Source organism: Prunus avium, chromosome 4 (assembly GCF_965620075.1).
Source record: "Prunus avium chromosome 4, drPruAviu1.hap1.1, whole genome shotgun sequence".
In the NCBI taxonomy this organism is placed as follows: domain Eukaryota; kingdom Viridiplantae; phylum Streptophyta; class Magnoliopsida; order Rosales; family Rosaceae; genus Prunus; species Prunus avium.
Window position 1 is genome coordinate 27287265 of NC_142287.1, and position 12592 is coordinate 27299856.

Here is a 12592-nt window from a genome sequence, read left to right on the forward strand (position 1 = left end):
CTACCCGAATTGGTCTTTCAGTCTTTTGGACCGAAAAGATTGGCACTCATCCGAGTTGCCTGTGACTTGTTTTCACCAGACCCATCCTCTAGCCGCGAGCTTTCGCCATTGTTAGGGTTCTAAATTTGTTGTCTTTGATTAAGGCCTTGAACTTGAAGAATTGAGTTGAGCTTCCGAGGTATTTGCTTTAATAGTCTAGGTTTTTGTGCTTGGATTGTGTGTTCTTTATCTGTTTGTGCTCTTTTGTTGAATTGATATGCTTTGCTTTAAAAAGTGGTGCAAAATTATTCAAATTGGATTTGGATTTTTTTTTTCTGCTGCTATATTGGGTGAGGAAGTTTCATGGATTATGTTCATGAAGAAATGGATACGTTATTTATGTAAAAGCTTTAGCTGAGTTAGTTTAATTTCATGAGTTGGGGGATCGTTTTGAATTTGGGTTTGGAACGAGCAAAGGTATAATTTTTTTTAAATACTTGGTCTACTTGAATACTATCTTTGGCTTGTTCAATTTGATTCTGTAGAAGTTCATTACTGTCATTGACTTTTTCCGGGTCAATTTGATTTGTCAATTTCTTGTATTTTCTCTTTCTGCCTCCACTCTTCATTTCTTATGTGTTTTTGTGATAAAATCAGGTGCGCAAGTGTCCCTGAGCCCCTCAGGATTAAACACAATATGACAATCTTGGGGAGAGCCCATTTCCTGTGATTGTATCGGGTTGAGAGTTTTTCACACTTATCTCCAGACTTTCGACTGCTCTGTGGTGCTATCTCTTCTATCTGAAAGCTGACTGTATTGCTTATTCGCTCAAATTTAAGAAACTTTACACAACCAACCATGCAAACCGCTTCGTATCTTCATCCGTTCACTTATTACTCTGACAGGTATCTCTCTCTCTCTCTATCTAATTTTATGAATATTCACTTCTCATGTTTCTGTATTCATGTCTGTTGAATTTCAATTAAATTTTTAAAACATATTTCAGAAGAAGCCTTTTTAAACCAGATGGGTGCGTTAAATTACAAATCCCATATCCAAGTCAGCTTGGTAGGAAAGTTCTGCTAACTGGAAGACCTCAGACATGTAAGTTTCTCATGCCTAAGCAACAAACCAGATTGTTTGCGGTTCCCAACACAGATGATGGCCACCCTTCTGTCTCTGTGTTAGAAGATTCAAATACAAATCATGCACCCAATTCTGAACCGGAGACGGTGTTGCGCAAATGGTCACCTCCCAGGTATATGTGGAGGGGATTCTCAGCTCTTATCCTTGCTGGGCAGGTAATTGTTAGAACTTTAAGGGGCAAAGTGCACTGGAGAAATACTCTCCAACAATTAAAGAGAGTTGGGCCAAATTCAGTCGGGGTCTGTCTCTTAACTTCAGCATTTGTTGGCATGGCCTTTACCATCCAATTTGTTAGAGAATTTACTAGATTAGGGTTAAGCAGAGCTGTTGGTGGGGTTTTAGCCCTGGCTTTCTCAAGGGAGTTGAGTCCTGTAATTACATCAATTGTGGTTGCTGGGCGTATTGGAAGTGCATTTGCAGCAGAGCTGGGAACAATGCAGGTTTCTGAACAAACTGACACACTGAGAGTTCTTGGGGCAGATCCTGTTGATTATCTTGTGACTCCAAGGGTGATTGCTACCTGTATTGCTCTGCCGTTTCTGACTCTAATGTGTTTTACAGTAGGGATGGCATCCAGCGCCCTCCTTGCTGATGGAATTTATGGTGTTAGCATTAACATTATTTTGGAGTCAGCTCGGAGAGCTCTTACCTCTTGGGATATAATTAGTGCAATGATCAAGTCACAGGCTTTTGGTGCGATTATATCTATAGTGAGTTGTGCTTGGGGAGTTACCACTATGGGAGGAGCCAAGGGTGTTGGGGAATCAACAACTTCGGCTGTGGTTATCTCTCTTGTTGGGATCTTTATAGCTGATTTTGTACTCTCTTATTGTTTCTTCCAGGGAGTTGGAGATTCATTGAAGAATCTATAAGTGGTTGTTGATCAGTATATGGTGCTACACTCTCCATTATTGTTAGTTTTGTGGGCTTTGATTAAACCAAGATGAGCATGGAATGAATCAAAATATATGCTTAATTGGCTGCATGCCTTTTCGTACTTTAGCTGGTCAGGTGTCCTTTCCGCTTATGCCCCCCTTTTTTTGAGGGGAGTGGTCTGGAAACTGGTGGCATCAGCAGTGGGTTCTATAGCATGAAGTAGTGCTTGTGGGTAGAATTGATTATGAATAACGTTTTCAAGCTTCTTGTACTCCATGATGGTTGTGAGGCATTATTTCTAGAAAGAATATACGTTATTTTTCTCTCCCATCATTTGTCGATATCCAATGTAGTGAGGAGAATGATTTTTGGAGTAAATTTTCATTGAAGCATCATAAAGATGATCTTGAAGCACCTCATTGCTCAGCAAGCGGCTATGATTTTGGTGCACTGAGTGTTCATTGGTAGAATTGGGATACTGAAGTCTTGATGAAGGGTTTTGTACATCTCCTTTCACTGTTACTTGTTATCCCAAATTAACAATTTGCCCTATGGTTGGTTATCCTCGCATATGTAGTGCTTGTCCAATTGTTTTGCCTTGTAGTCTTACATCTTTTTTACCCCTAGAGGAAATAAAAAGAGTAATTAGTTAATTATGTGTTGTAGAATTGAGGAGAAATATAAACTGTCAATAAAAATAAAATAAAGTTGCTGATTATCTCATTCATTAAATATCCAAATGTTGATTGCTCAGTTTTTGCATTACATAAAGTCTTTACTGAAGTAAGTTTATATTTATGGATGAGGAACCAAACAAAACGAAAACAATAGCAGAAAGGAATAGCAGGCTAATTCCCCTGTGTGTGCGTTTTAAAAAGGAAAAAGAACAGCCCAATAGAACCTTTCAAATTTTCAATCCTTGAGAAATATCCTGGTTCTGGCACCTTCAGTCGTTTCTGAAGTTAGCTTGCCTTCTGATTAACAAAATGATAAGTTTGGAGTTGATTAACAAAATGATAAGTTTGGAGTTGTTCTGCATTAACCCTTGGTGATAAATAATATTAAATATATGCTTGGCAGGATAGAAAGAGCAAATATAAAGTCAACGAAATATATGTTTGCATTGTGAAAAGAAAAGAGGAAATTTTCCCAACACTAGTCATGACCATATTTCTGAGTTAGTAATTATGCAAATGGTTCAGAGAAATGAACCCACAAACTCCCTTAATCCCAATTTTGACACAATGAAGATGATTAATTTAGGAGGAAGAGAAAATATTTCATTTTCTAGTTAGATTTGGCCATTATTAACCTTTGACTTATTCATTAACTCCATTCTCCTTTCTTCATTTGAGAGAAATAAAAAAAGAATTGTAGGGTTTAAGAAAATTCTCAATTTCTTTGGTAATTTCAATTAGTTTTGAAAGCTGTCCACCTACATTGTTATTCATTGAACTGCAGCAGCGTCTGATAAAGTGATAACCAATGAGGAACCGACCTTTTTCCATATCAGCAACCAAACCCAGCAAGGAGATCATGTTCCAATAATATATGGCCATCCACATACTTCCGATTTTATGTAAAGAATATACAGTGAAAGGCATCAGTAGCCATGAAATATTATCTCACCATCCAGTATCATTACAGAAAGCAGAAATAAGGAATTCAAGCGAAAAGGCAGGCTGTGGATCACATAAACTCTGAGCTTGTGAACATTTCTCCACCACCATTCACGAATGTTTCTATAACCTGGGTAAATGGCGAGGGCGAGGAGTGTCCCACTCAGTCACAATGTGGTCACGGGTGATTTCTTTGAGCGAACGGCATCCACTTAATGCCATGGTTAGCTCAAACTCTTCACGCAGCATTTGGAGTACTTTTCTGACGCCACCCTCTCCTTCAGCAGCCAAAGAGAACACCACAGGGCGCCCAATCTGTCATAGACGTGAGTCTCAGTATGTTTCGAACAGACGATATAATGCGAAAAGCGAACTGTAGCTGAATGAATAAACTTGCATTTCCATAGTATACACATGCTGGAAATTTCCAGTTTCATGGCATGGAATCAAAAAACATTTGTCCGTAAGTGATCTATGGAAAGAAACAGCTCTTCCATCCTTGTATGAACAACTTTTAGGCGCCACAAAATAGAAAAAAGAAAAAATAGTTGAGTAAGTCTGATGGTGTGGTAAAATAATTATCATAACCCTACTTACAAATATGCCAGATGCACCCAATGCTAATGCTTTAAAGACATCTGTTCCACGACGAACACCACCATCCAAGAAAACAGGAATACGCCCTTGTGCGGCTTTGACAACCTAGTTATCAAGACAACACCATCAGATCAAGAAATATGAAACTAGGACCACGTAAGTGCATGTTTATTTAACATATCTAAAGAGATAAACAACAGCTATAATCAAGCGGTTGTACCTCTTCTAGGGCCATAATAGTCGAAGGGACATAATCAAGTTGGCGAGCTCCATGATTGGATACAATAATCCCAGCTGCTCCTGCTTGTACTGCAAGCCTTGCTGCATGATGAGCATAAGAGTTTATTCAAGCTTTACAAACCTATCAGAGAGAGAAAAGGAGTTGAACTATACCATCTTCAGCAGTGAGAACACCCTTCACTAGAATAGGCAGTTTAGTGATTGTCTGAAGCCATTGCACATCCTGTCAAAATAAAACAACAGATTATTGTATGCGCACCAGATATTATTCAAAAGAATGCATAGATGTCGAGAAAACATAGTTTCTTTTCACAAACTTCCAGCTGAAAATTCCCAGCCAAAACACCTTCTTCCTTCTTTTGAATTCACATATTTCCCTTCAGAGGATGGAATACTTTTTGAAAAATCCCATTTATGATCTAAAAACATTACACATTTCTTGATATTCAATCCCTTCTCTTTTGTTGGACGCTTTTAAACTCAGTGGAAGATGTCTGAATAACTTATGAACACCAAGTTGTATTGTGTGCCATTCTTAAAAAGTTCATGGATGATGCATCTCAACATTTGGTTATCTGACATACCTTCCAGCTAAGAGAACGATCGATTTGACCAGCAACGTATGAAGCAAGTCCTGAGTCAGCAGCCTGCAAGATCCCCAAAGAGCAAATTAAACATAAGAACATTATTCTTAATATTAGGAACTAGGACAGGGACAGTTTGTACTCACTTCGTCCATCTTTCCAAGATCCAAACCTTCAAAGTTCTTCAATGTCAGAAATGGAGGTAAAGTAAATCTGCAAGACAACAAATGTTGCACATGCTAAGCTTACATCAAATGCTAAATTGAACCAGTCTTATTGAACCATTAAAAGAAAATACATACACACACAGAGACACAAATCTTTAGCAAATTCATTTACCAGGTTGACATGAATGTTTTCAGCAAGTGGTATTGCTATAACAGTTATAGACATGAAGCTGACCTGTTCTTGATGTCAGCTTCTCTGCGACCCAGCCTTGGAGTATCAACTGTAAGAGCAATAGCCTTGAACCCAGCCCTTTCAGCTCTTCTCACTAGCTGAGCAACAACATGCCTGTCCTTGTAGACCTGAAAATTATGACCAGTAAAATCATGGATGACAAAAGCAAGGAAACATATACACAAAAGTCGAAACACAAGATCAGGGACAATAAAGTACAGTAACCAATGAACAGAATGAAATTAGTTATTTGAGCTTACATAGAGCTGGAAAAAACGGACTCCAGGTCCAGTTGAAGCAACCTCTTCAACACTTGAAGTAGCCCATGAAGACAAAGTCTGAAACAACATACAAGCGGTAGAAGTAAGAGCCAACCAGCATGTTCAATCCCGTAAATGAAATTCTCAAGTATCACTTTTTATTTACAACCAAAAGATGCATTTGCTTGGCCCCAAACAGGAGTTTTCTCCAAGGCAATTATGAAAATATGTAACTAGGTGCAATCTTTCTTATTTCCTCACACAAAAGCATGCCCACTTCTTGTTTTAGGATGATTCAAAACACTATTCATCTGCAGAGAAGGAACTTGAAAACAGAGAATATATTAAAGTTCCCAACACCTTCTACATTACTGACCATTTACAACCCAACACCAGTTACTTCTCCTAAGCTTCTGATGCAATATCAATATTTTTTTTTGGATGAAAATTTCCAATATGAGCAGGTCCTCTAGTTCACTTTTGCCAGGTAAGACTATGCAGGACTGAAATAAGAGAACGCATTTGATCCTTCATTACCAACAGTAAACATTGTGAGTTCCACTTTTGATTGCTTATACTTATTGAATCCTAGATTAGCAATTTATCACTATCACAAATTCACAATAATATATGTGAGAATTCATGGGGTTAGAATCTTTATTAGTGCAAGGAAAACTACTGAAAGAGACAATTGATCAAGGTCAAAAGCAGTACCATAATTGTTCCCGCTGCTGATGCTGCTCTAGCGGTAGCATATTCACCTGCAATAATTCACATATCATTGTCAGACGGACACCCTCTTGCTCATCTGAACAGTATTAAGTATGATACTGGATGAGGAGAAAAGCTCAAAGATTGGCAATCAAACATTGTTGAATCTCATGGGAGGATGACAAGATGCCATTTTACAATGGATTGAGATCAGATGTTAGTTCATCCTTTGTACAATATAAGAAATTGTTTTCTCAAGCAAATGTACACAAACATTAAGAGTGTCCTCAAGCTCAACACACTGGACTGGGACTATCCATGTTGTAAGTAGTTTAATTATATAATCCCTGGGTGACTCTAGTCAGAAGGCTGTTCATTGTTTTTGTTTGTAACACATAAAAAAGATCTCAAGGTAACTATTTATGTTGTGTCAATAGCTTACTGGGGTAAAGATGATATTAGCACACATGATCCAATACAATTCAAATGCTTTATCCAGAAATCACCCCAAGAGAAAGGTGAGACGGCTCACCAGTTGTGCTGTGTGTTTTTCTAATAAATAAAAAATTACTTATGCATAATAGGTGAAATGATAACTTACCTTCAGGATGAGCCATTTTCTGCATAGCTGTTGGGGCAATCATGATTGGCATTGAGATTTTGAAGCCCAAAACAGTAGTGGTCATGTCTATGTGGCTTACATCAATAAGAATACGGGGTCGAAACCTATGTTTGATGAAAATATGTTTGTTTCAGAAAATTTCAAAAATGCTACTTTCTCATTCAGAAAAGTAAAAAAAAAACTGCTAGATGAATATTATGATCAAGTACTACTTCTGGTAATTCTGAGCAGCTCTAGATAAAGATTGAATTCTTACAGAATTTTTGCGAAAGCATTTCTGTTTTCAGCCAGAGTCCACTGGTCCTCTGCTCCTGATGCATAGTAGTCATAGACCATCTTTGGCAATTTCTGCTTTGCAATGGCCTCATACTCACTGACGTTGGTTATCTCCATTTCAATAGTTGACTGTCAATGCTTCCCTAAAAAAATGCATTTAACATCAACATCCTGCGAATCAGATCATATTCTGCATGTGCATACAAATTTTAAGAAGATATGGAACATCCTTCAACTCTTCAACTATTACAAGAATCTACTTATTTCTTCCCTTTCTTTCTTTTTCTAGGAACAAGAAAGTGCTTAAATATTAGATGGTCATGCATGATTTAACTAGTTTGCTTGCTTGAGCAGATACTAGATTAGAAATGGAAAGAATAAGATTGAGATTGAAAATTCTAAGATAGCTTATGTTCTTTAGTATCATGACCAACTAACCAAATTGGTATATATATATAAAATGAGATTGAACCCAATTCAATAGCAAGAAAAACTAACCAGGCATCCAAAGTTGCTTACTTAATTTCTTCTAATAGAAAAAAGAGAAATTATAAAGTGGGATTGAAACCCCCACTTGAAATATTATACCAAGTAATAGTCTTTCAAAGCTGTTTGACAAAACCCATTTGACAGAGAAACTTGAAACACAGAGCTGAAGGGAAACAAGAGCAGTGTAGAGAAAGGAAGACACTAACCTTGAGTCCAGACACTACGCAGTAGAGTGCATGAAGAGTAGTACAAAATGGATAGAGAGATAAATAGCCAATGAGCTGAAGTGAAACACAAACAAAGACCTTATAAGTATGAGGTGGCATGAAGACAAACTGGGTGGGGTTCATATTCTTCTAAAATTCATGAGAGAGATAGAGAGAAGGAGAGAGAATGGATGAGCATTTGGAGGTGGGTATTTCAAACCAAATCGGATGAGGAGAAGAGAGAGGGCCTCATCCACAAAAGCCTTGTGTGTTTCACAGTTTTCCTCCTCCATTATGATTTTGAGCCCCAAAAAATGAATTTGGGATAATATAACTTTGTCCTTTTGATATAGATGAAAAAAGAAAAATAAAACCCAATGGAAGAAGAGTGAGTTTTCCCTCTTTTTCTTCTTCTGTCTGTCAAGTTTTGATGTTTTGATGTCAACTTCCAGCCAAAGATGATTGGTAAATGCAAGTGCAGACGGGTCGGGTTTGTTTGAGGTAGGTATGGGTCGGGCACAAAAAGCCCAACAGAGACAAACAGCAAACTGATATGGGCCCAGCAACCCAACTGAGTCCTTCTTCAACAGACAAATCAGAGTGGCCCTTACCCAACTCAGTCTTCCTTCAAGGCTTCAACAGACGATCAATTTTAAATCAATAAGCTTTTCCAAGATACGTGGATTTAACGTTGTCAAAATTGAATTTTTGGCGCTCTAAAACATACAAATATAATCGCAATCCCAGGTATTGTTGTTATCTTTAATTCGGGTTTATTCATACCAATCATAGTGTCAGTGGCACTCATGCTCACCAGGTGTTTGTAAAAATCCCCAAAAGAATTTTTTTTTTTAAGCTGGAAAGAGAGAGAGAAAGAGAGTTGACCTTCAGTTTGTGATTCTTTAGCTTATTCTATGATATGCTATATTGTTTTACTGTAGTTCCCTTTATCTTATTCTTACTATGATAAGCATTGCTCTGCAGTCTGCCACTCTGTTGTTGTTAATTGATCTTCACACCTTGCCTTTATGGGGAGCAGCAGCTTGGGGCTTCATCATTGGTCTGTGTTAGCCTCTCAGCGGGTAATTCTGCCACAAAATTCCGCAAAGCCATTACAAAAGTTCCATTCTTTGTCCATAACTGTCACTGTTGCTAGCATTGCCACCTCCAGAGCTTCCTCTGTGAGGTGCCATAGAGGTTGCTTTGGCTTCACAGCATTCAACAGAAAGTTGAGGAAGAGTGTACGAGGCTGTGCTACCAACCCATTTGTTGTTGCCAATGATGAGAAGTATGGAAACAAGCAGGTTATTAGTATTACTCCACAAGTTTACGATTACATTCTTGCCAATGTTCGAGAGCCAGAGGTAAAATGAACCCACATTTTGATTTCAATTCCCCCATAATTGGGTATCTTAGTTCTTTTTGTTTTGTTTTTGGTTCTTGTACATCTACATTGTCCATATGGGGTATCTTGATAGAGAGTACACTGCAGGTTCTACGACAACTTAGGGAGGAGACTGCCTCTATGCGTGGTAGTCAGATGCAGGTACTTGTTACTGTGTTGCTACTGTTAATTATCAAGCATTTTGCTTCAGGAAAGATTTAATATTGTATGGCTTTCATAATTACATATCCAAGAAAACCACAAAAATTAAGTGATTTATATGAATTTGATTATTTTGCATGGCCTGTCTTATGTCCTTGCAAAACTTGACTGGGGTGTTCTCTGGATAGGTGTCTCCTGACCAGGCTCAACTGCTTGCAATGCTTGTGCAGATTCATGGGGCTGAGAAGTGTATTGAAGTTGGTGTTTATACTGTAAGTATATTTTTCATTCAAACTTAACTGCATTGCTCGCCTGACAGACTTCCTGCTGCCTTCATCTAAATTTATAATTATACTTTCTTTTTTGGGTAAATTATACCAATGCCCCCTGAGGCTTGTTCTCATTTGGTCTTTGACTTTCAATTTGGCTCACATTGCCCTTTGAACTTCATTCCATGTACTAAAATGGCCCTTTCTATTAGGAAATGGTAATTATTTAATTGTCACTTTAAACCTAGAATATCAATTGAAAATAAAAAGAAATTTGATGCATATGGGGAAATATAATTAACCAAGAGATTCCTTGCCTGCTTCTTCTGTTTCACTCTCTTTCCTTCTCTATTCCTATTTCTTAATCTTGTTGTTAGGAGCCTAAGAAGAGTCAAGAATATCTCACACGTTAGTTTGATGAATGCAACATCTGATATAACTATTATTGTTAATTCAGGGATATTCATCGTTGGCTACTGCATTGGTCCTTCCTGAATCAGGGAGTTTAGTGGCCTGTGAAAGAGATGGCAGAAGTCTTGAGGTCGCAAAAAAGTATTATGATAAAGCGAATGTTTCCCACAAGGTAGTTATGTCTTCCACTTGCCAGTACTACTACTAGAGGCTCTGTTCTTGCAAATAGATGACTATGTAACTTAAGCAGTAGCTAAGTGTTCTACACCAGTACATTGTGGTAATATGCTAGGTGGGTGTTACGGAAATTAGAATATACTTGAGATGCACCATCTGGTCATATATATCAAGTTCATCCTTTTTCTCCATGTTATATGCATATGAATATAACACGACAAATTATGTCTTCAACTGTTTTTCCTAATACTTCTTTCGACACATATATATATGTATATGTGTGGCTCTGAAATTCTAATTTGGTATTTAGGTGCATGTTAAATATGGACTTGCAGCAGATGCATTAAGATCACTGATTCTGAGTGGTGAAGCATGTAGGTAAATGCAGCAATGTTAAAAATCATGATGCATATTGCATTTTTCTTTTTGAACTTGTTTTCTCTGGACATTATGATGAAAGATTGTGGGTTGGATGTTGTCAAATATCACAGAATAATATATAATAGTTCTCTACTTTTAATTCATGCTCTTGCATCTTCACAGTAATGCTGTTTTGCGGTTAGCCATCCAGTATGGTCATGATATTGTGTATATTCCATATTGTTTTTCTTGATACAAGTTCTTTTAATTACCAACACAACTTTTCTCTGCTGTGAATTCCCTGAATATAACCTCTCTCTTTTTTCTTCAATGCTTTTTATATTTTCCGGTTACAATTAGCTTTATGTTTTAATTATTTTACCTCACCTTTAGCCTTCGTTTCTGAGGCCTGCTAATAACTATAGGAACATTTTTCACATGTTTACTCTTCTATGCAGCTATGATTTTGCATTTGTTGATGCTGACAAGAGAATGTATCAGGAATACTTGGAACTGTTACTACAACTTGTAAGACCAAAAAAATTTATTTAAATTCATATTCATCTAGTTCCTCTCCTTCTCTCATTCTTTCTCATTCAGTTTTCATTTTGGCTTTCGTCTTCTGTTTCAGGTCAAGGTTGGGGGTCTAATTGTGTTCGATAATGTTCTCTGGCACGGAAAAGTTGCTGACCCAGAGGTGTGAATCAATAACCAGGGTTTATTAACTCTGTCCCATTAAAATGAAGTCTGCTTAATTGTAATTGTATTTTGAGCAGGTAAATGATGCCAAGACTGTCAGCATTAGAAATTTCAATACAAGTATAATGCAGGACAAGCGTGTAAGCATTAGTATGGTAGGTCTTATCACTTGTATTTTCATACCTAAGTGAAAGTTCAGAGATGTTTTGTTTGATAACCCTAAATGTTTTGGAGTGTCAGGTACCCATTGGAGATGGCATGACAATCTGCCGAAAAAGGTGACCTCATAACAAAAGTTGATGCACTTGTTGACTTAGTGACCAATGCCATCAAGAAAATGGTGTGTAGATAAGTTGTGTTGTGTATGTTGTTGGTAGCAACATTTGAAAGGAAATTGTCTTCAATGTTTGATGAAAGATAAATCTGACTGGTTACCACGGCATGCGACATGGTGGGAAACTTTAACATGCTAGGCCTTTGGCTCCTGGACAAGCACACCAAATTTCATGTAATATATAGCTTTTCCTTCAGGGTGAAAATACTCCATTGGGATTGTTATATGTCAAATCATCTCAATTTATGTAAAACACAATGCAAGAGATTGAGTATTTTACCAAAGAGATTTACCATCAGTTTGACGAATGTTCCAATGCAAATATCTTGTATATGTAGCCTAACAAACAAACGTTTTTGCTCTAAGGGAAGAGGTGTGCGTGAATTGTATTGGATAAGAAACGCCATGTATTGCATTTCTTTAGTCTGCAGAAGCTTTTTAATTTTTTCCCATAATTAGGAAGAAAGGACCTGTCAGCTAAAGACTCTTGGATGATCAAGTTACTCCTCTCAAGTTGGCCTCACACGAATGCGAGCATCGTATATATTTGTAATAAATTCGATACTGAATTTGACTAGCTCCATTAACATATATTGTCATATAAATTACCTTTATATCATATCATTTGTGGAAAAAGAAAAAAAAAACACTTTCAATTTCATCCCAAAAAGAGTGATTCTGCTATTTTCACAATAAATTCGATACTGAATTTGACTAGCTCCATTAACATATATTGTCATATAAATTACCTTTATATCATATCATTTGTGGAAAAAGAAAAAAAAAACACT

General features: G+C 37.2%; 3 protein-coding genes across 7 annotated transcripts; 2 read left to right on the forward strand and 1 right to left on the reverse strand.

Moving 5' to 3' along the window:
- The first annotated feature begins 20 nt into the window (after nucleotides 1-20).
- ABCI14 (trigalactosyldiacylglycerol 1) lies at nucleotides 21-2655 on the forward strand. Of its 3 annotated transcripts, none has more exons than XM_021977420.2 (3): nucleotides 21-178; nucleotides 637-885; nucleotides 990-2655. In XM_021977420.2, exons 2-3 carry the CDS (start codon nucleotides 839-841, stop codon nucleotides 1996-1998), a joined length of 1056 nt encoding a protein of 351 aa, XP_021833112.1. In that variant the 5' UTR covers nucleotides 21-178; nucleotides 637-838; the 3' UTR covers nucleotides 1999-2655. The 3 variants fall into 3 exon arrangements, with proteins under 3 accessions (XP_021833112.1, XP_021833106.1, XP_088108096.1); XM_021977414.2 differs by having other exon boundaries at nucleotides 22-178; nucleotides 987-2655; XM_088251970.1 differs by lacking the exon at nucleotides 21-178 and adding an exon at nucleotides 187-456 and having other exon boundaries at nucleotides 987-2655.
- Nucleotides 2656-3539: 884 nt separating this feature from the next.
- Nucleotides 3540-8152, reverse strand: LOC110772101 (glycolate oxidase 1). 2 transcript variants are annotated; one of them, XM_021976499.2, is made up of 12 exons: nucleotides 8006-8152; nucleotides 7291-7453; nucleotides 7014-7138; nucleotides 6416-6462; nucleotides 5702-5779; nucleotides 5445-5569; nucleotides 5189-5255; nucleotides 5043-5105; nucleotides 4612-4681; nucleotides 4439-4539; nucleotides 4219-4323; nucleotides 3540-3936 (listed from the first exon to the last, which is right to left on the reverse strand). In XM_021976499.2, the coding sequence occupies exons 2-12, from the start codon at nucleotides 7425-7427 to the stop codon at nucleotides 3745-3747; spliced, it is 1110 nt and encodes a 369-aa protein (XP_021832191.1). In that variant the 5' UTR covers nucleotides 7428-7453; nucleotides 8006-8152; the 3' UTR covers nucleotides 3540-3744. The 2 variants fall into 2 exon arrangements, with proteins under 2 accessions (XP_021832191.1, XP_088108003.1); XM_088251877.1 differs by having other exon boundaries at nucleotides 7899-8016.
- A 246-nt stretch (nucleotides 8153-8398) lies between these two features.
- Nucleotides 8399-12209, forward strand: LOC110772121 (putative caffeoyl-CoA O-methyltransferase At4g26220). Of its 2 annotated transcripts, none has more exons than XR_015835188.1 (10): nucleotides 8399-8752; nucleotides 8990-9369; nucleotides 9498-9551; nucleotides 9740-9823; nucleotides 10278-10403; nucleotides 10719-10782; nucleotides 11227-11296; nucleotides 11400-11465; nucleotides 11545-11622; nucleotides 11708-12209. XR_015835188.1 is itself a non-coding variant. In XM_021976535.2 (10 exons), the coding sequence occupies exons 2-10, from the start codon at nucleotides 9034-9036 to the stop codon at nucleotides 11747-11749; spliced, it is 924 nt and encodes a 307-aa protein (XP_021832227.2). In that variant the 5' UTR covers nucleotides 8399-8752; nucleotides 8990-9033; the 3' UTR covers nucleotides 11750-12205. The 2 variants fall into 2 exon arrangements, 1 of the variants encoding a protein (XP_021832227.2); XM_021976535.2 differs by having other exon boundaries at nucleotides 10719-10786; nucleotides 11708-12205.
- The last annotated feature ends 383 nt before the right edge of the window (nucleotides 12210-12592 follow it).